Source organism: Haliotis rufescens, unplaced genomic scaffold (genome assembly GCF_023055435.1).
Source record: "Haliotis rufescens isolate VD_foot unplaced genomic scaffold, xgHalRufe1.0.p SCAF_4, whole genome shotgun sequence".
NCBI classification, from domain to species: domain Eukaryota; kingdom Metazoa; phylum Mollusca; class Gastropoda; order Lepetellida; family Haliotidae; genus Haliotis; species Haliotis rufescens.
This window is the reverse complement of record NW_025964112.1, coordinates 61096087-61120121: the sequence shown is the minus strand read 5'-3', so window position 1 is coordinate 61120121 and position 24035 is coordinate 61096087. Positions and strand designations below refer to the sequence as shown.

The 24035-nt window shown below is 42.5% G+C and overlaps 1 protein-coding gene across 1 annotated transcript in view; it reads right to left on the bottom strand.

Moving 5' to 3' along the window:
- LOC124116126 (angiotensin-converting enzyme-like) overlaps positions 1-18318 on the bottom strand; it is a 51838-nt gene extending 33520 nt beyond the window's left edge. The window contains exon 1 of the mRNA XM_048381606.1: positions 18097-18318. Coding sequence (XP_048237563.1) covers positions 18097-18303 — 207 coding nt within the window. The 5' untranslated portion in view covers positions 18304-18318. The remainder of the gene's footprint in view (positions 1-18096) is intronic.
- Positions 18319-24035: the final 5717 nt, after the last annotated feature.

The following is a 24035-nucleotide window of genomic DNA, read 5'->3' as shown; positions in this document are numbered from 1 at the left end:
AGACGCTGTAAGGGACGTCACGTAACTTTAAGACAGAGAGATCAGTATGTCGATGTAAGACACTGTAAGGGACGTCACGTAACTTTAAGACAGAGAGATCAGTATGTCGATGTAAGACACTGTTGGAGACGTCACGTAACTTTAAGACAGAGAGATCAGTATGTCGATGTCAGACACTGTTGGAGACGTCAAGTAACTTTAAGACATAGGGATCAGTATGTCGATGTAAGGCACTGTAAGGGGCGTCGCGTAACTTTAAGACAGAGAGATCAGTATGTCGATGTAAGACACTGTAAGGGACGTCACGTAACTTTAAGACAGAGAGAACAGTGTGTCAATGTAAGACACTGATGGAGACGTCACGTAACTTTAAGACAGAGAGATCAGTATGTCGATGTAAGACACTGATGGAGACGTCACGTAACTTTAAGACAGAGAGATCAGTATGTCGATGTAAGACACTGATGGAGACGTCACGTAACTTTAAGACAGAGACATCAGTATGTCGATGTCAGACACTGTTGGAGACGTCACGTAACTTTAAGACAGAGAGATCAGTATGTCGATGTAAGACACTGTTGGAGACGTCACGTAACTTTAAGACAGAGAGATCAGTATGTCGATGTAAGACACTGTTGGAGACGTCACGTAACTTTAAGACAGAGAGATCAGTATGTCGATGTAAGACACTGTTGGAGACGTCACGTAACTTTAAGACAGAGAGATCAGTATGTCGATGTAAGACGCTGTAAGGGACGTCACGTAACTTTAAGACAGAGAGATCAGTATGTCGATGTAAGACGCTGTAAGGGAGTTCAACAAACATGCTTATAAAGGACATGACAACAGTCTGAGGTAGGCTTAGTTTGAATATACGCACGTGGGTATGTACTTTATGCTCATCTATGTGTTTGCATTATTTGCCATGTTTGCGAAAGTTGTTGACGCAGGCTGTCATTTTTACATTGAACATTCAGACACTTTATAGTTTCCATCAGAAAAAAGCATTTACGTAATGGAACACGCCATAGTTTAGAACTGCGGAGACATTGAGTTGTGTTGATATTTGCCAACAGGAACATTAAAGAGAGTTCATTGCATGCGTCATTAAATATACAAGTAAATTCCTTTCATCGTGCTTAATTTTTTGCTTTCCGCCGAGAAGAGAACCGTTTGCCACCGCGGGGTTCACAAGGAAATGAAATTGCTATTGATGCTGGGAATAACGTAAGGGAAAAAACTCTTCGCGACTTCGCACATCCACAGAAGTGCAGTGTAGAGGTAAAATATCTGCTTCGTTGCAACCTCCAGCGTCCGGTTGTGTCGCAACTCCGTCCCAACACCGCCAGGACACGTGTCCGGGAGTGTCATTACACCGTCCCCACACCACTTGGACCCGTGTCCGAAACCGTCCCTATCCTGTCCCAACACCGCCAGGACTAACGTCCGAAAGCGTCCCTACCCCGTCCCCTCACCACCAGGACAAACGTCCGAAAGCGTCCCTACCCCGTCCCCTCACCACCAGGACAAACGTCCGAGAGTGTCCCTTTCTCGTCCCCTCACCACCACGACTAACGTCCGAGAGTGTCTATCCCGTCCTCTCACCACCAGGACTAACGTCCAAGAATGTCTATCCCGTCCCCTCACCACCAGGACTAGCGTCAGAGAATGTCCCTACCTGTCCCCTCACCACCAGGACTAACGTCCGAGAGTGTCCCTACCCCGCCCCCTCACCACCAGGACTACCGTCCAAGAGCGTACCCACCCCGTCCCCTCACCACCACGACTAACGTCCGAGAGTGTCCCTACCCCGTCCCCTCACCACCAGGACTAAAGTCCGAGAGCGTCCCTACCCCGTCCCCTCACCACCACGACTAAAGTCCGAGAGTGTCCCTAACCCGTCCCCTCACCACCAGGACTACCGTCCGAGAGCGTCCCCACCCCGTCCCCACACCACCACGACTGAAGTCCGAGAGTGTCCCTAACCCGTCCCCTCACCACCAGGACTAAAGTCCGAGAGTGTCCCTACCCCGTCCCCTCACCACCAGGACTAAAGTCCGAGAGTGTCCCTACCCCGTCCCCTCACCACCAGGACTAAAGTCCGAGAGTGTCCCTTTCTCGTCCCCTCACCACCACGACTAACGTCCGAGAGTGTCCCTACTCCGTCCCCTCACCACCACGACTAATGTCCGAGAATGTTTATCCCGTCCCCTCACCACCAGGACTAGCGTCAGAGAGTGTCCCTTTCTCGTCCCCTCACCACCACGACTAACGTCCGAGAGTGTCTATCCCGTCCTCTCACCACCAGGACTAACGTCCAAGAATGTCTATCCCGTCCCCTCACCACCAGGACTAGCGTCAGAGAATGTCCCTACCCCGTCCCCTCACCACCAGGACTAAAGTCCGAGAGTGTCCCTACCCCGTCCCCTCACCACCAGGACTAAAGTCCGAGAGTGTCCCTACCCCGTCCCCACACCACCACGACTAACGTCCGAGAGTGTCCCTACCCCGTCCCCTCACCACCAGGACTAAAGTCCGAGAGTGTCCCTTTCTCGTCCCCTCACCACCACGACTAACGTCCGAGAGTGTCCCTACCCCGTCCCCTCACCACCAGGACTGACGTCCGAGAGTGTCCCTACCCCGTCCCCTCACCACCAGGACTAGCGTCAGAGAATGTCTACCCCGTCCCCTCACCACCAGGACTAAAGTCCGAGTGTGCCTACCCAATCCCCTCATCGCCAGGACGGGCGTCTCAGACTGCATAACGCAGTAGATTTCAGGAATGTTTCTTGTAACAACTAGAATATCAAAGAGGTTATCGCCCACACATCTCAATCGTAAAAGAAATTGTGAATGTATGACCTAGTTTGTTTCCGCAAGTAATGATCTTCGGAGAAACAGAAAATGTATATGAAGCATACCTGAAATATGTGAGACAGTACTAAAGGACGATTGCTGGCCTACAATAAGACCCACAAATGTCGGATATGTATCGTGGAATAGCTGGCAGGTTTGTTTGTAATAGATAATTGAACTGGAAATGCCAAACTAAAGGGTTGCGCTGCTGTCCCGAGTGGGCTGATAACGCCAGGCCATAAAGAGATATACCATAGTCTACACTGGGCCTTTCATGATATACCGACAATCTCCAAACATTCTTGTGGCTTGGTTTGTCAGAGGATGCAATAAATGTTGGTTGAATAGATTGATGCCGTGCCTAGAAGGACGAAATAACACGGTTGGGACAGTTACACTTAGTGCTGGGGGATTTTCAGGCCTCAGTTTAAGCTGCTGTGGACGTAATGTGCAACTCTTGGCACGTGTTTGCAGCATCAGATGCCAGTCATCTTTTGTTCCTTGACTTACTTAGGTCACAGCTCATTAGGTTTAAGGTTTTCCAAATACATTTTAAACTGCTTTAGGGTATATGTCTTCTAAAATCTTCGCCTGTGAAACTATCAGTCAAAATTATTCCTAACACTATACAAATGGTCTCTTTACATCCCACGACCCGTGTGGATCCGGGTGGAATAGGTCTTCAGAAACCCATGCTTGTCGTAAGAGGCGAATAACGGGATCGGGTGGTTAGGCTGAAACGTAGAGCCTGCGTGATATGTCAGTGACATAATGTCAAGTGGTACGGGTGCCACCCTGTAGAAACACGCTCAGTGACATAACGTCGAGGGGTATTGGTACCACCCTGTAGAAACACACTCACTGACATAACGTCAATGGTCGAGGGGTATAAGTACCACCCTGTAGAAACACGCTCAGTGACATAACGTCGAGGGGTATTGGCACCACCCTGTAGAAACACGCTCAGTGACAGAACGTCGAGGGATACGGGTACCACCCTGTAGAAACACGCTCAGTGACATAACGTCAAGGGGTACTGGTACCACCCTGTAGAAACACGCTCAGTGACATAACGTCAAGGGGTATTGGCACCACCCTGTAGAAACACGCTCAGTGACAGAACGTCGAGGGATACGGGTACCACCCTGTAGAAACACACTGAGTGACATAACGTCGAGGGGTATTGGTACCACCCTGTAGAAACACACTCAGTGACATAACGTCAAGGGGTACTGGTACCACCATGTAGAAACACACTCAGTGACATAACGTCAATGGGGTACTGGTACCACCCTGTAGAAACACGCTCAGTGACATAACGTCAAGGGGTACTGGTACCACCCTGTAGAAACACGCTCAGTGACATAACGTCAAGGGGTATTGGTACCACCCTGTAGAAACACGCTCAGTGACATAACGTCGAGAGGTATTGGTACCACCCTGTAGAAACAAGCTCAGTGACATAACGTCAAGGGGTACTGGTACCACCCTGTAGAAACACGCTCAGTGACATAACGTCAAGGGGTATTGGTACCACCCTGTAGAAACACGCTCAGTGACATAACGTCGAGGGGTACTGGTACCACCCTGTAGAAACACGCTCAGTGACATAACGTCGAGGGGTACTGGTACCACCCTGTAGAAACACGCTCAGTGACATAACGTCGAGGGGTACTGGAGCCACCCTGTAGAAACACGCTCAGTGACATAACGTCGAGGGGTACTGGTACCACCCTGTAGAAACACACTCAGTGACATAACGTCGAGGGGTAATGGTACCACCCTGTAGAAACACGCTCAGTGACATAACGTCAAGGGGTATTGGTACCACCCTGTAGAAACACGCTCAGTGACATAACGTCAAGGGGTATTGGTACCACCCTGTAGAAACACGCTCAGTGACAGAACGTCAAGGGGTATTGGTACCACCCTGTAGAAACACGCTCAGTGTCATAACGTCAAGGGGTACTGGTACCACCCTGTAGAAACACGCTCAGTGACATAACGTCGAGGGGTACTGGTACCACCCTGTAGAAACACACTCAGTGACATAACGTCGAGGGGTAATGGTACCACCCTGTAGAAACACGCTCAGTGACATAACGTCAAGGGGTATTGGTACCACCCTGTAGAAACACGCTCAGTGACATAACGTCAAGGGGTATTGGTACCACCCTGTAGAAACACGCTCAGTGACAGAACGTCAAGGGGTATTGGTACCACCCTGTAGAAACACGCTCAGTGACATAACGTCGAGGGGTAATGGTACCACCCTGTAGAAACACGCTCAGTGACATAACGTCAAGGGGTATTGGTACCACCCTGTAGAAACACGCTCAGTGACATAACGTCAAGGGGTATTGGTACCACCCTGTAGAAACACGCTCAGTGACAGAACGTCAAGGGGTATTGGTACCACCCTGTAGAAACACGCTCAGTGACATAACGTCAAGGGGTATTGGTACCACCCTGTAGAAACACGCTCAGTGACAGAACGTCAAGGGGTACTGGTACCACCCTGTAGAAACAAGCTCAGTGACATAACGTCGAGGGGTACTGGTACCACCCTGTAGAAACACACTCAGTGACATAACGTCGAGGGGTAATGGTACCACCCTGTAGAAACACGCTCAGTGACATAACGTCAAGGGGTATTGGTACCACCCTGTAGAAACACGCTCAGTGACATAACGTCAAGGGGTATTGGTACCACCCTGTAGAAACACGCTCAGTGACAGAACGTCAAGGGGTATTGGTACCACCCTGTAGAAACACGCTCAGTGACATAACGTCAAGGGGTACTGGTACCACCCTGTAGAAACACGCTCAGTGACATAACGTCAAGGGGTATTGGTACCACCCTGTAGAAACAAGCTCAGTGACATAACGTCAAGGGGTATTGGTACCACCCTGTAGAAACAAGCTCAGTGACATAACGTCGAGGGGTACTGGTACCACCCTGTAGAAACACGCTCAGTGACATAACGTCAAGGGGTACTGTATGTTTAACGCCGCACTCAGCAATATTCCAGACGGCGGTCTGTAAATAATCGTGCCTGGATCAGGCACACCACGAGAATTTTCTTACGTTACTTTACCTCTGACAAGACATTTATTTGTCTGAATCGAGAAAGATTTCTCAATTACGTCTTAAGTCCACATCTTGACATTACAACCATTAGGACTCGGCGTTGCTTCCACGCAAAGGGACCAGGCTACGGCAAGGATATAGCTCTACTTGTCCTATCCAGCGAGACGTATTTATAGTGCAGTCACCTGATTTTAGAGTTTAGAAGGTGAGCGGTTAAGATTTCTCCCCATAACTCGAATAATCGATAGTTACTTTCTCTATTCACCCCACACCCCTCAGCTCCATCACGGAGTCCGAGGCTAGACAGAAGACATCCTAAACAACATTAAAGTGATGAGGCTGTCTCAGTCACTCGGATCAATGGGAGTTTAATACAGTTCACTCACTTAGTTTAATATCTTACTGCGCAGCCCTTAGATTCACTTCGTCAAACCAACGCTGGGAGAAAACGTGTTAAAAATAAAGCTGTTAAATCAAAGTGTTCAGGTTAACTTTAGCTCAAAGTCTGACGTTGTGCCTCGGTATTTCTTTGATGAAAATGGTTCCTTGGCTACTTCTTTTAAGAAAGTAGATTTAACACACAGGTGTAAATCCGACTGTAAAAGGGGTATGGAGTGGGTGAGTGAGTGGCTGAGTGATCATGTAAATGAGAATATATTAATAACAGATATACCAATATATACTTAATTAAAGATGCAAATGCCTTGTACGGAATATCAGTGAGTGAGTGAGTGAGTGGCTGAGTGAGTGAGTGAGTGGCTGAGTGAGTGAGTGAGTGGCTGAGTGAGCATGTACATGAGAAAATATTATTAACAGATATACCTATATATACTTAATTAAAGATGCAAGTGACTTGTACGGAATATCAGTGAGTGAGTGAACGTGGAAATAAGTAAATAAAATTAACAGATGTACGAAAAGATGTTTTAGGAAACATTAAAATGAATTTACGGAGTTTGTGTGAGTGAGTCAATGTGTAGATAAGTAAATGAAATTAACATATATACAAAAAGATGTGTTAATGAAAAATGCAAGGAAGTTGTACGGATTATATGTGAGTGAGTGAATATGTAGATAAGTAAATTAAATTAACGGATGTACGAATAAATGTTTAATGAAACATGCAAATGAATTTACGGAGTATGTGCGAGTGAGCGTGTAAATGAGAAAAGTAAATTAACAGATATACGAATAAATATTCAATGAAACATGAAAATGCGTTGTAGTGGTAAGAATGGGTGAGTGTGTGACTGAATGAGCGTGTCAATAAGTAAATTATATCTACAGATATACGAATTGATGTTTTATGAAACATGAAAATGAACTGTACTGAGTATATGCGAGTGAGCGTGTGATAGAGAAAAGTAAATTAACAGATATACGAATAAATGTTTAACGAATATATGTCATATAAAACAAGAGAGTGGGTTGTACGAGGTATGAATAACTGAGTGAGTGAGTGAGTGAGTGAGTGAGTGAGTGAGTGAGTGAGTGAGTAAATATAATTAACAGATATACGAATAACGAAACATGCAAGTGACTTGTACGGAGTATGGTGGGATGAGTGAATGACTAAATAAGTAAATTAACAGATATACACATGGATGTTAAATGAGTTGAATTGAAAGAAATATGGACATATAAATACAATATACATACGAGTGAATTGTAAGGGGCGGGTGCGTGAGACGATCGGTGAATGAGCGGGCGAGCGTGAAATTAAAAAGATAGACAGACAGATAAAGGAGCAGATGTTTAAGGAAACACGCGAAAGACTTGTCCAGAAAGAAGTGAAGAAACAGGTGATCAACAAAGTGTGTAGGAAATGAAACAAATATGTAAACTAACATATAAAAAAGGTTTACTACAACATGAGAAAGTTGTAAGAGCGACCGTCAAAGAATGAGGAACATCGAGTCAGGAAATAGTGGACTAATTAGCTCGGTTGAGTGGAAGCTAGCGTCCACCACAGGAAGGACTACTCCAGATTGCAGTCCACCGCCCCCAGTAGAGTCACTTTCAGGGTAACTGGCGTCAGCTACCTACTGTATTTGTACGCCAGCTTTACTGTCATATTTGTACGCTGAGAAACTCATATGATATTGGACCGCAAGCTCTTACACCACACTGCTGCAAAGTGTCATATTTTAAGGTGCTAACAATACTGGCGCCTGGTGCTGGTCAGGCGCCGTCGTTGGTGGGAATGTGTTAATAAAATAAGAAATACAATTTATTATGGCCAGTAAATGTAACAAGAAATATCCTTATTTATACATTAAACACTGAAAAGGAATTGAAGGTGAAACGGGAACTACGACATCGTCGCTGACATGAAACCGCATCAAACAATATCGTGATTGGACAGGTACTTCATGTAACACATGTCGCCGATACTATTCATATTTATAACAGTATTAGTTGTCTCCTTTACCACTCATCACATGGGATGTATGGGATATGCGAAGATAGTTACAAATACTGAGATTAAGAAGGAGCTTCTAGAATAATAAGAAATAAATGTTACATGTGTGCAACTCGCGGCGGACACCTGCAACATTGATCTCGCTCTTCACTTACCATTCTCTGTTTGTTTGCATCCGTGATGTTTGTGGAATAATCCCAGTTTGCTGCAACATTGTTGAAGGCAATTATGCTGTATTGTGCATCGTGTTTCTTGAGGAACTCAATGGCTGCTTTTAAATCAGTTGTTTTTCTAGATCCCTCTGCAGGAGCCAACACAGTGGTCGCGTAGAGCAGTGCTAGAAGCGCGGTGTAGCGAGGCATTCTGCACGAGCTTCTCCGTAGAATGTCATTAGCTTATAGGTCGGGCGTGTTCCCGTCACCTCGGAGTACTTGGAGGGTTTATAAGCAAGAAAGGGCAAAACGATGGGCCGTAATTAATTCAATCAACGTTATCAATGAACATATACCATCCCAATGTAAGCGATAAACCTATACAAGTGCAAATCATTCATCATTTTAAAGGTACAGCAACCGTTTTAAGTGAATAATGTTAAATATCAACAAAATAATATTGAGTAAATTACAGACTTAGCGTCAAACTCAAAACGAGTTAGGTTGTTATTGTTATTTCTATAAAGATGGGCAGAAATTAGACAATTGACGCAACTTGACAGCCATTATAAATTACGGATTTTCTTCCGTGTGAATTATGTTCGTGGTCTCGGTAATTGAAAATGTTTTTAATAGCTACAATGAAATTTAATCGATATTTTAAATATCCATGATTTAATTCTGTCCAAATGTTGAAGGACTATGATGGAGCGTTGCGATGTAACAATGTCATTAAAAAATTATCCATATGGATTGTTAAACCAATAAAAAACCATATGTTTACAGCCAATCATCTGCAAGGAAAACGGTACTATCTTCTCCGTATTCATGGGTTAAGTGAAACTCGGCATGTTCATTCCCAATTGGGTAATACACATTGTATAACAGCACGTCTTTATCTCCCCAAACCAACTGATTATTCATAGAACGTAACTTTCGTCATAATTAGCATGGTGTAATATTCGATTGGGCGCTTAGTGCCGTCACGCGTTGAACCGCCAGTGCTTAGAGAATATTTCTGGTGTTGGGATAGAACACAGGTATTTCACGCACTGCAAACAAAATCTGATTTTTTAATATTAAAAAACACAGAAAGAAAATGGAAATAATTCGGGAAAACAATCTGCGTTTTTTAGGCAATAATGAGTCAATTAAATTTTTATTGAAAGCATCTCATTTACTGATTTAGTAATATGTGTTTTTTTATGCGTCAATATGATTAACCCTCTGGATCCGTGTAGGGTGAAGGAAGAAGGTGCACGTGTTTCTATATCCCATAAGACCTGACAACATGAGCAAAGAATTAAGAAATTGCATACACATTCTCGTCAGCTTGACAATTGCCATTGTACTACTACTGTAAGTGATGTTTAACCTTCCTTTCGGAGGTTACACGACATTAAAAAAATACAATCGAACCCGGGTGCCAGGTTAGTGCGGCCCTTGGCTTGCCGATGATCACTGCTGGGGACGTTTAAATAGACAGAAAAAGGGACATTACTCTAGACACATTGGACACATCAGGCAAATTGGACGTTTAAATTTGAGTGAGTGAGTGAGTATGGTTTTACGCCGCTTTTAGCAATATTCCCGCAATATCACAGCGGGGGACACCAGAAATGGGCTATACGCTTTAACAACTAGGTTACCTCTCTTATTTGAACGTTACCGTTCGGAATAACGTTGGTTCGCTGTTTCGAAAGTTACAAACCCATCAGTCGTGCCCGATATGTTTTACGTTATATATCAAGAGATTTATGTTTTTGTTTGCTTCTTGAATACAATGATTGCAGAATTTCATTGAATCATGCCAGAACGAACTTTATTCTCTACACGTCACATGATTCAATGCGTGGATGACTCGATGTGGTTTTAATTTAATGGTTTGTCAAATTAAGAGGTAGTTCTTAAGTCATTGTGTCTATCGGTGTTCAGCTGGGTGCACACACACACCGTGATATAACTGTAATACTGTTAAAAGCGGCGTTAAACTCGACTCATTCACTCACTCAGGTGGGTGCGAAGGACCCAGTCATCTATTGAAACGCAATTAGCTGTGAAGAGTTGCGCCCCTTAGACATGCCAGAAACCTATGATGCTGGGTTCAAATCCCAGATCCCCCCATGATTGTATCTTGGTTTACCAGCACCATACCCCTGCTCGTGGGTCTCCAAATTGCCTAGCATCCAAGACGTACATGACTTCGGGCTTTCCTCCCACACCACACTGGCACACAGTAATATAACTAACATACTGCTCAAAGCTGCTCAGTACCTACGAGCTTTTAAATATAGCCCGCGTGAGCTTCCCCTGTAAGCAAATAGTCCCCTCCGTGCATAGATTCAACCAACGACCTTCAGACAGGTTCGACCGGCTTTTAAACCCCACACAAACATCAATAACTGAAACGAAATAGTATAAACCCACTTTACGATAGCCACAACACTAAGAAGCGAGTACATACAAAAAGTGTGGCCTTTCTCAGAAGTGTATATCTGAGGCCGCCTGACATTTGGCGATACCCTCTAATCCTCCTCCGGTCGACCGCTCTACTTGGAGGGATGCATGGCGTGTGTAGTGCTCCCGGTAGGGTGGTGTATGAAGTAGAAGCGGGCTACAGTAGGGAGAAACGACTGGCATATTATATTCACTTTAAATATTTGTATCGGATGTTCTCTGATGTCATCTTACTAACCTCGCCATTCAAGCAATCACTCAGTGTGACAGAAACATCGATGTAACCCATCACTCGGAGGAGAATCAAATAATCAACGTCGCTCTGTCTAGCATCAGCCAGAGAACGTCGACCGGTAGTAGTAGAATCAACCTCAGTAGCGCTAGAAGTAGCTATAGTACGTTCATCAGTAGTACAGAAATCAGCTATAGAACGTACTTCGGATGTAATACTATAGAACGTACTTCAGCAGTACTAGAATCCGCTATGGAACGTACATCCTTAGTACAAAAATCAACTACTGAACGTACTTCAGTAGTACTAGAATCAGATATAGAACGTACCTCGGCAGTTCTAGAATCAGATATAGAACGTACCTCAGCAGTACTAGAATCAGATATAGGACGTACCTCTGTAGTACTAATATCAGACATAGAACGTACCTCCGTAGTGCTAGAATCATATATAGAACGTACCGCCGTAGTGCTAGAATCAGATACAGAACGTACCTCTGTAGTGCTAGAATCAGGCATAGAACGTACCTCCGTACTGCTAGAATTAGCTATAGAACGTTCCTCTGTAGTACTAGAATCAGGCATAGAACGTACCTCCGTACTGCTAGAATCAGCTATAGAACGAACCTCTGTAGTGCTAGAATCAGATATAGAACGTACCTCGGCAGTGCTAGAATCATATATAGAACGTACCTCCGTAGTGCTAGAATCATATATAGAACGTATCTCAGCAGTACTAGAATCAGATATAGAACGTACCTCGGCAGTACTAGAAACAGACATAAAACGTACCTCTGTAGTACTAGAATCAGACATAGAACGTACCTCTGTAGTACTAGAATCAGATATAGAACGTACCTCTGTAGTACTAATATCAGACATAGAACGTACCTCTGTAGTACTAGAATCAGACATAGAACGTACCTCTGTAGTACTAGAATCAGACATAGATTGTACCTCAGCAGTACTAGAATCAGATATAGAACGTCCCTCCGTAGTACTAGAATCAGATAAAGAACGTACCTCTGTAGTACTAGAATCAGATATAGAACGTACCTCCGTAGTACTAGAATCATATATAGAACGTACCTCCGTAGTGCTAGAATCAGATATAGAACGTATCTCAGCAGTACTAGAATCAGATATAGAACGTACCTCTGTAGTACTAGAATCAGATATAGAACCTACCTCCGTAGTGCTAGAATCAGATATAGAACGTACCTCCGTAGTGCTAGAATCAGATATAGAACCTACCTCTGTAGTGCTAGAATCAGATATAGAACGTACTTCTGTAGTACTAGAACCAGATATAGAACGTACCTCCGTAGTGCTAAAATCACATATAGAACGTACTTCTGTAGTACTAGAATCAGATATAGAACGTACCTCCGTAGTGCTAGAATCAGATATAGAACGTACCTGTGTAGTGCTAGAATCAGATACAGAACGTTCCTCTGTAGTACTAGAATCAGGCATAGAACGCACCTCCGTACTGCTAGAATCAGCAATAGAACGTACCTCTGTAGTGCTAGAATCAGACATAGAACGTACCTCGGCAGTGCTAGAATCAGATATAGAACGTACCTCTGTAGTACTAGAATCAGGCATAGAACGCACCTCCGTACTGCTAGAATCAGCTATAGAACGTTCCTCTGTAGTACTAAAATCAGACATAGAACGTACCTCCGTTCTGCTAAAATCAGATATAGAACCTACCTCCGTAGTGCTAGAATCAGCTATAGAACGTACCTCTGTAGTGCTAGAATCAGACATAGAACGTACCTCGGCAGTGCTAGAATCATATATAGAACGTACCTCTGTAGTGCTAGAATGAGATATAGAACGTACCTCGGCAGTGCTAGAATCATATATAGAACGTACCTCCGTAGTGCTAGAATCATATATAGAACGTACCTCCGTAGTGCTAGAATCAGATATAGAACATACCTCTGTAGTGCTAGAATCAGACATAGAACGTACCTCCGTTCTGCTAAAATCAGATATAGAAAGATTTCCTCTGTTGTGCTAGAATCAGATGTAGAACGTACCTCCGTAGTGCTAGAATCAGATATAGAACGTACCTCAGTAGTACTAAAATCAGACATAGAACGTACCTCCGTTCTGCTAAAATCAGATATAGAACGTACCTCTGTTGTGCTAGGATCAGATATAGAACGTACCTCTGTAGTACTAGAATCATATATAGAACGTACATCAGTAGTACTAAAATCAGACATAGAACGTACCTCCGTTCTGCTAAAATCAGATATAGAACGTACTTCCGTAGTGCTAGAATCAGATATAGAACGTACCTCGGCAGTACTAGAATCAGACATAGAACGTACCTCTGTAGTACTAGAATCAGATATAGAACGTACCTCTGTAGTACTAATATCAGACATAGAACGTACCTCTGTAGTACTAGAATCAGACATAGAACGTACCTCTGTAGTACTAGAATCAGACATAGATTGTACCTCAGCAGTACTAGAATCACATATAGAACGTACATCAGTAGTGCCAGAACCAGGTATAGAACGTACATCAGTAGTAGTAGAATCACATATAGAACGTACATCAGTAGTGCTAGAACCAGATATAGAACGTACTTCAGCAGTACTAGAATCAGATATAGAACGTACATCAGTAGTAGTAGAATCAGACCATCACGCAGTAGAACTAGCAGCCTAACCAGACCACCAGTCAGCTGTACGAGCGGTAGCTGAAAGGTTCTGAGCGTAACTGTGATGGAATGTGTCAATGACCGATGGACCGATCTGGGTTCTAATTATATTTCAACATAATCCCCTCCAATGCCCACACATCCTGGCTTCCCACTGGCTACTTCCTGGTGGTGCAAAATGTCATCCACATCAGAAATGACGTCATCATCATCTGCATAATACTTGCCAGACAGTTCTTTCTTCAAGGTAGGGAAGAAGCGGCAAAAGGAGGTTCAATGTATTCAAAGTCACAGTCATGCATTTCATCCATTAACAAGTGCATTGTCCTGTTGTACCAAACCTCTAATGAGTTTTCCGCGACGTTTAGACTTGATATTCTCACAGAGCTGCTTTAGCAGCTTTGCATGATAATCGACAATCATGGTCTGACCTTTCGGGAGGTAATCCACCAGAAGAATTCCTTTGGAAACCCAGAATCCCGAAACCATCACCTTGTCAGTGATGGATCAAACTTTGCCTTCTTCAGGGGAGAAGACTTGGTTCCACTGCTTTGGGTATTGTTTCGTCTCGATCTACAACTGGTTACAGATCGCAACACAAAATCAGCTCGGTCCGCTTCAAAACGATGGGAGATGAACCTAGGGCGTTTTCTTATAAGGATTCAGAAGCCTTGGAAACCAGCGTGCTGAAACCTTTGTCATGCTCAGTTCGTTCCTCAGAATGTTCTCAACTCTCGTATGACAGATGCCTACTGTATTGGTTGTGTGGCTGGAAGCGAGTCGTCGTTCGTCAATAATCACAGGACGTACGTTATCAGCATTGTGCTTATAGTGGTGGCAGTTGAAGGTCATCTGATCTTGGATCATCTTCGAGGCTCTCTCTCTCTCTCTCTCTCTCTCTCTCTCTCTCTCTCTCTCTCTCTCTCTCTCTCTCTCTCTCTCTCTCCTTCTTGAACACCTCTACCCACCTCTTAACAGTGGCAAAAGAAGGATCATCCTCGTTAGTCGACACCATGCCCGCATGGATGTGTGTTTTTTATTGGGTGATGACAGCGCGCAGCATACCAATCACCAACATGGAGAAATGAGCTGCCTGGTTGCGTATTTGGATCAAATGCAGGCTGTAAGCATGGAAAGTGGTGTACTGAATACACATATGAATAATGCAAACTGGTTAGGGTGTACTTTATATCCTTCGTAGTTTAACACCGAACTTTTCCGTCATCCTTCGTATATACTGTACATAATGGTAGACTTTGTGATGATGTCGTACATGGCATACTACGTGATTGTCTGTGTAATGTCATACCTTCATGAATGTTTGTGAAATGACATTCTTTGCTTTTGAATATAATGGCATACTTCGTTTATGATATCCATATAATGACACATCCTGTTCATGAATGTATGTATAATGAGTGAGTGAGTTAGTAAAAATTAAACGTCGCATCGGCATTATTTCAGCCACACAGCGACGTCTGTATGACATACGCGTGCCTGTGTGATATCATACCTTGTTAATACTCCGATGTGAATGTCTGTGTATTTATGAATATCGATATAATGTCTGGTGGTTCATGAATCTGTCTGATTCTATTTTTTAAAACGTGTTTGTATCGTTATCTGTCGTGCAGTTATCTTATTTTCGATCAAGAACGTTGATAGAACTTCATTTCGTTTATCCGACATACTCGTTAATCCGACATAATCATATGCAACCAACCATGTCGGATTAACGGGACTTGACTGTACCTCGTTCATGAAAATGTATAACGACATATATTGTTCATGGATATTCGTATAACGAACTATATTGTTCATGAATATGTGTATTACGGTATATATTGTTCATGAATATATGTATTACGACATAAATTGTTCATGAATATGTGTATTACGAGATACATTGTTCATGAATATGTGTATTAAGACATACATTGTTCATGAATATGTGTATTACGAGATACATTGTTCATGAATATGTGTATTACGGTATATATTGTTCATGAATATATGTATTACGACAAACATTGTTCATGAATATGTGTATTACGAGATACATTGTTCATGAATATGTGTATTACGACATACATTGTTCATGGATATGTGTATTAAGACACATATTGTTCATGAATATGTGTATTACGACAAACATTGTTCATGAAAATGTGTATTACGACAAACATTGTTCATGAAAATGTGTATTATGACACCCATTGTTCATGAAAATGTGTATTACGACATACATTGTTCATGGATATGTGTATTACGACATACATTGTTCATGGATATGTGTATTACGACAAAAATTGTTCATGAAAATGTGTATTACGACAAACATTGTTCATGAAAATGTGTATTATGACAAACATTGTTCATGAAAATGTGTATTACGACATACATTGTTCATGGGTATGTGTATTACGACATACATTGTTCATGAATATGTTTATTACGACATACATTGTTCATGAATATGTTTATTACGACATACCTTGTTACTGAATGTCCGTGTAACAATGCCATACCTGAAGCATGTTTATGAGTGTCTGAATAATCACACGAGACAATATATCATCCCGAGTAAACATTGCATTAGCATACAGGGCACGTACACAACAATGGACAGGGATTGTCATCACGTCGAAGCCATGTTGGGAAGACTATCGGCCTAATGCCTTGTCAAGACTCGATTTTTAACTGGCCGCCGTGGTATGGCAGGAGTACCGCTGTGTAGTGTCAGCAAATTGTGTGAGTGGCAGCTGCTACCGGTAGGGCAGGACATGCTTTCCATTTTCGCGAACACCTGGTGTCATCGCTGATTGTGATTTAAGTTTCACCAGTATATGCCTACTACGCCCAAAGGAATCTATTTCCGCGGATAATCGAGACAGATTATTCTCTGGCGTTAACGTAATATATTTACGCAAAATATAGATCCCATTTTCCTGAAATTCCTACTTTCGCGTGTTTCCTATCAGTGGTATTATAACGGTAGAAATGCTACGAGTAACCCACTATCAAGCTCGTAAACCCCACTTATGTAATAACTGAATGATGGCAATACGTTGGTTTACGAAGTGTGAGTTAAGGTTGAATAGTTTATCCCATGCATTACATCGCAAGATTACTAAAATATAATCATGTCTATAAAGTAGGTTCCAACCAACTCTTGAAAATATCTACCAGTGTGACAATTTGCATGTTTACATTTGTCCGCGTTCCTGGTCATGGGCGCGCGTGTTTGGTCGTGTTCATCTGCTCCTGTGACAGGACCCCGGGGCGAGTATATTCTGCTCCAGTGTATGTTATTTTGATTCACATTACTGTCCGTCAAAGGGGAAATGAGCATGACAGAAATGCTGCTGGTTTTTTATTTTACTTACACGAATTTATGATAGTTAAAATGAGTCGCCTTGATGGCTGTTTCCTCAGAGACTTAAAATGGGACGTTCTCTTGTACGTTGTCAGTATATGGTCGACGTTGTGAGTAGTTTCTGGAGCGAGGATGCCAATCCCGCCTTCCCCTGAATCCCGAATACCATTTATTTATTAACTCTGAATCTCATCCCTCACCCTTGAATCCCGAATCCCGAATACGACTTCACACAAATCTCAAAAATATTGAGACGTTAATTGCTGAAAAAATCTCGCCCCGCATACCACATTGCTGAGTCAAGAATACCCCCTGAATAGACCCCCGAATCCGGCGTACAGGGTTGGCAGCCTCTAGAGTGACACCAAGACACTTTCTCGGTACCATCTCGGTATCTGGGTATCATTTGCCGTTGGATAATATGCATTATAAAATTTGAGTAAGCTGACAAAAAAAGGTTGTGGTTAAATCGATTAGCACCCTTAACCATTTGTACACTCTGTGTAACGTCTACGTGTTGTTATACACATAGATACGAGACAAAGCCAAGATTAACATATATGTACACCCCCGTGTCAGAATAGTGGACCAATATCATAATTCAGTACCATTTACGATGCCTTTCTATAAGTATCCTTACAAGTTTAATACATTACTAATAGGTATGGTATAGATAATAGTTGCTCTAGGTGCCGTACAGTTACTTGTCATTATATATGTTGAGATCAATTTCATTTCCCAATTGTGCTGTGGATCTATAATCCCAGTTTAAGGACTATGAACCGAAATACCTTCAGTCAGGGTATAGTCTTACAACTTAAGTCTCACCATCGCTTTTCGGTTGTCTTCGGTGAGGTTGGTGTAGTATGTCCATGCTGTTTCCTCCGATGTGTAATACACCCGCTCACTCTCGGCGTTTTGACTCTCTAAGAACGCAACTGCACGTGCACGTTCCGAGGCGTTCTGCCCAGTTACTCCAGGGGTGCGCATGATGCCCACGCCTAGCAGCGCGAGACACAGGAGATGTGCGCGCATGTCTGTGTGAGATGCGACTGGCGTGAGAAGGGAGGCGTGTTGATATATAGAGGATTAGGCTTCCTTGTCAACGCCGAGGTCACAGGATGTACCGTCCCATCTCTCACTCACTCACGACATTTATCTGTGCCGCAAACGATACTGTGCTAATTACTTATTTATGACTAATCACATTCTTTACCTGGATATAGATGTCAAATAGTGAGGCATTATATACCTGTGTTGTTAGATATTGTCTCTATTAGGAATATTGTTAGATGTTGCCTCCGTTATGTATGTTCTTAAATGTCGTTGTATGTTCTGCATGTTGTTAAATGTTGTTGTCTCTGTTCTGTATGTTGTTAAACGTCGTTGTATGTTCTGCATGTTGTTAAATGTTGTTGTCTGTGTTCTGAATGTTGTTAAACGTCGTTGTATGTTCTGCATGTTGTTAAATGTTGTTGTCTCTGTTCTGTATGTTGTTAAACGTCGTTGTCTGTTCGGCATGTTGTTAAATGTTGTTGTCTGTGTTCTGAATGTTGTTAAACGTCGTTGTATGTTCTGCATGTTGTTAAATGTTGTTGTCTCTGTTCTGTATGTTGTTAAACGTCGTTGTATGTTCTGCATGTTGTTAAATGTTGTTGTCTGTGTTCTGAATGTTGTTAAACGTCGTTGTATGTTCTGCATGTTGTTAAATGTTGTTGTCTCTGTTCTGTATGTTGTTAAACGTCGTTGTCTGTTCGGCATGTTGTTAAATGTTGTTGTCTGTGTTCTGAATGTTGTTAAACGTCGTTGTATGTTCTGCATGTTGTTAAATGTTGTTGTCTCTGTTCTGTATGTTGTTAAACGTCGTTGTATGTTCTGCATGTTGTTAAATGTTGTTGTCTGTGTTCTGAATGTTGTTAAACGTCGTTGTATGTTCTGCATGTTGTTAAATGTTGTTGTCTCTGTTCTGTATGTTGTTAAACGTCGTTGTATGTTCTGCATGTTGTTAAATGTTGTTGTCTGTGTTCTGAATGTTGTTAAACGTCGTTGTATGTTCTGCATGTTGTTAAATGTTGTTGTCTCTGTTCTGTATGTTGTTAAACGTCGTTGTCTGTTCGGCATGTTGTTAAATGTTGTTGTCTCTGTTCTGTATGTTGTTAGATGTTGTTGTCTCTGTTCTGTATGTTTTTAAACGTCGTTGTGTGTTCTGCATGTTGTTAAATGTTGTTGTCTCTGTTCCCCATGTGGTTAAATGTTGTTGTCTCTGTTCTGTATGTTGTTAGATGTCGTTGTCTCTGTTCTGTATGTTGTTAAACGTCGTTGTGTGTTCTGCATGTTGTTAAATGTTGTTGTCTGTGTTCTGTATGTTGTTAAACGTCGTTGTGTGTTCTGCATGTTGTTAAATGTTGTTGTCTCTGTTCTGTATGTTGTTAAACGTCGTTGTGTGTTCTGCATGTTGTTAAATGTTGTTGTCTCTGTTCTGTATGTTGTTAGATGTTGTTGTCTCTGTTCTGAATGTTGTTAAACGTCGTTGTATGTTCTGCATGTTGTTAAATGTTGTTGTCTCTGTTCTGTATGTTGTTAAACGTCGTTGTGTGTTCTGCATGTTGTTAAATGTTGTTGTCTCTGTTCCCCATGTGGTTAAATGTTCTTGTCTCTGTTCTGTATGTTGTTAGATGTTGTTGTCTCTGTTCTGTATGTTGTTAAATGTTGTTGTCTCTGTTCTCCATGTGGTTAAATGTTGTTGTCTCTGTTCTGTATGTTGTTAAATGTTGTTGTCTCTGTTCTGTATGTTGTTAAACGTCGTTGTGTGTTCTGCATGTTGTTAAATGTTGTTGTCTCTGTTCCCCATGTGGTTAAATGTTGTTGTCTCTGTTCTGTATGTTGTTAGATGTTGTCTCTATTAGGAATATTGTTAGATGCTGCCTCCGTTATGAATGTTGTTTAATGTTGTCTGTTCTGCACGTTTTTAAATGTTCTTGTCTCTGTTCTGTATGTTGTTAAACGTCGTTGTATGTTCTGCATGTTGTTAAATGTTCTTGTCTGTGTTCTGAATGTTGTTAAACGTCGTTGTATGTTCTGCATGTTGTTAAATGTTCTTGTCTGTGTTCTGAATGTTGTTAAACGTCGTTGTGTGTTTTGCATGTTGTTTAATATTGTTGTGAACGTTACTAATGTTGTTAATGTTCCTGACACTGGAAGTATACTGTGAAGAGAACAACCTAAAGACACAAAATCACATTTCAAACTATATGGCTATACCAGTTTTAGCGTTATGATAGTGTAATAAAATAAAGAAATGCCCTTGTTTCAAGTTGAACGCCGTTGTTATCATGATAGACAGGAGGCGGTTTGCTTACATTGGATGCGGTGTATCGTCTTTATGAAGCTTAAAATTCCGCCTTGCATCTGATCTGAGGTGGGTGTTATAAGTGAATAACGTGACAGGTCACTGATGTCATGTTACTAATGAGCTGTAACCCAGATATCTACAGCTAGAGTTTCGTAATGTGTCCATCTATTCAGTGCCATAAGAAGGCATTGTCTTCAGATGATGGCAGACGTCGGAGAACATATGTCCGTGTGTTAAGGGTCCAATATTGTGTTTTGATATCGACTAATGTTGGGCTGTTTGTACTCTGACGCGGACCCGATATAACGACGTCCCCTTTAAAACAATGCGCTGGGACGGTCGGGTCGCCTAGTGGTTAAAACGCCGAAGACCCGGGTTCGATTCCCGACATGGGTACAATGTGTGAAGCCCATTACTGGTGTCTCCCGCCGTGATATTGCTGGAATATTGCTAAAAGCGGCGTAAAACCTCACTCACTCACTCACTCACTCACTCACTCACTCACTCACTCACTCACTCACTCACACAATGCGCACTGGCGTCTTCCAGCATCTGAAGGCAATGCCTACTTATGAAACTGAATAGCTAGAAATATTACGAAACACCATCTATATAAAGAAATTGTTTTGGGGCACATCTTTCTCAAACATGAGGAGGGCGTCAGAACATTTTTATGAATTGAAAACAAAAGTGATGCCGGGAAACACCTTGTGTATTTTCCCACCAAGAATACCAAGAAATAGAACGGGGAACACATTGTACTAGACCCTTTAAAACAATGTCAGTTGTCAAGTATTATATTTTATTAACAACAGTATGCTTTATACGAAAAAAAGTAGTTGGTTTTTTTTCTTTGATATTACAATAAAATTGACAAACCGCGCAGGATTTAAAGGCACGCGTCGATGCCGGAGAAACATTTCCATTTTTAGACTTAACTGCCAGGCAAAAGAAAGTATACACTTGAAAATACCTGCTTCATAATTACTGTGTCCTGTGAAATTCCTTTAGACGTCACGTGCACGTCACCTGTTGTGAGATACTCATTGATATGGTGTATGTAAGATCCTCTATGATACCCGTATCAAACACATCACCATCCAATAACCATTTCTTGTTTGTTTCATTTTTAGGCACCATCAAACATGGGCGTATGCTTCCTTTTCGCCGGCGGTTTAGTAAACAAAACTTGAATAACAGAATAGATGTACAGTAAAGTACGGTTATAACGAACTCAAAGGGACTGCTAATTTTTGTTCTTTATAACCGTAGTTCGTTATAAGCATATAAACAGCATAACTACAACAAATAGTCGGGACCAAAAAAGTAAGTTCGTTATATCCGTCAGTTCGTTATAAGCGTGTTCGTTATAACAGTAGTTTACTGTATATTGTGCGTCAACATAATTAGAAACAGAAAACATGGAACAAACAGGTCAACCACCACATACACTTCTACTTGATAGCACCGTAAGGGGCGACTAACGGGATCGGGTGGTCAGGCTCGCTGACTTGGTTGATGCATGTCATCGTATCCCAATTGCGTGGATCGATGCTCATTATGTCAGTCACTGGATTGTCTGGTCAAGACTCCACGATTTACAGACCGCCGCCATATAGCAGGAATAGTGCTGAGTGCGGCGTTAAACAACAAACAAACAAACAACTTGATAGCAACTTCTGGTCCCAAACCCATGCGCGTCAACCTTAAATAGAAAACACTACACACTGTATATCATGGAGGGCCGATTGATAACCCTGTGGTTAAAGCATTGCCTCGTCGCGCCCGGGTTCGAGTCCATGCATGCACTGAAGTATTCGAACCTAGAAAGCATGTGAAGGTTACGGATCTATCACATGCATGTGAAGGATCCGAACATGGAAAGCATAGAGAGGATATGCATCTGGCATGCACGTGGCTCGTGCATATCAAAGCAAGGAATATTTGATTTATATAGGCGATACCTTTAATATATGATATACTGAATATCCATAATAATACGACTGGTCTTCCAAGTGTCACAACCTACACCTGCCGTTTAATCCCCCCTGACATTGAGAAATGGATGCCAATGGGTACCTCTCCACTACAATCATTACATGACCAGGAAGGTGGGAGCCTGATTTGACGCGGACCTGCTGTTGGCGTGTTCACACGCCCTGTTTTGTATTCATTGTCGAAGGAGGTCGCAACCGATGTGACCTTTGTTTGGAGGAAGAGGAATAGTTGTGCTGTCTCACAGGACACGCCTACAGTACCGTGACGCGCACTTTTTTCAGAAATCCCTTTTTTAAGTGAAAGAAAAACCGATTTAAGCGGCTTTTTGCCGACTGAAGAACTGATCGACACCTTTGTATTGTGTTACGTCGCGTCTCTCTTATGAGTGGCGTTAGATGAGAGAGGTATTACGAGATAGTTATGTTTAGGATTATTATTATTTATCAATTGCATTTGAACAAAATCGAGACTTGTTTCCTGCTTAAGAAATCTTGTTGAAGAAATGTCCTGTTTCCTGCATATTGCATAGGTAGAATCTCTCAGCGGCTGCTGACTACTGCTGTCTGCACGTGCTCTTTGTGTGTGACATGGTCACGTGGCTGCATGATCTGCGTGTGGCATTGTTCGCTGTGTGCACGATCCATACGTGGTGCACTGTGTGGTGCACTGTGTGTTTCCCGCAATATCACTTGGGGGAACACCACGAATAGACTTCACAGGTCCTTCTCATGTTCGAACCTGAATTTCAGCATGAACTTCGTTAACTTTGTTGATCAACGCCGCATTCAGCAATATTCCAGCTACATGACGGCGGTCTGTAAATAATCGAGTCTGGACCAGATAATACAGTGATTGGCATTATGAGCATCGATCTATGCAATTGGGATACGATGACATCCATCAACCAAGACAACGAGACTGACTACCTGATCCCGTTAGTCGCTTCTTTCGACAAGCATGGGTTCCTAAAGACCAATCTAACCCAAGATCTTTACGGGACTATAATCGGTTCCAAAGCTATAATCGGTGAGCTACTCTTAGAATGTTCTGTTCAGAACAGAAGAGAACAAAAGATGTAAATAATTCCGAGGGAGAGGAAGGCCCGGGGGGAGGGGGGGGGGGGACATGTTTTTTGTGCGACAAAGGAGTTTTTTGTAGACGGGACTGAGCATGTTTGCCTGTAGATGTACGTAGCTAAGAATGCTTCACGATATGACATTTCTTTAAGACTACCACCATTGTATTTCAAAGGCTCGGGGTGATAGCGTGTTGACTTGACCACGTGCGGTCTTTTGAGGGTTTTCTTCAGGGACATGGTAAGCATATCAGGTAAAGGTTACATACTGCGAAAGACCAACATGTCAGCTGCATAACAACACTGACAGCAGTCAGTATCCGTGTCTTCGAATATGGCATT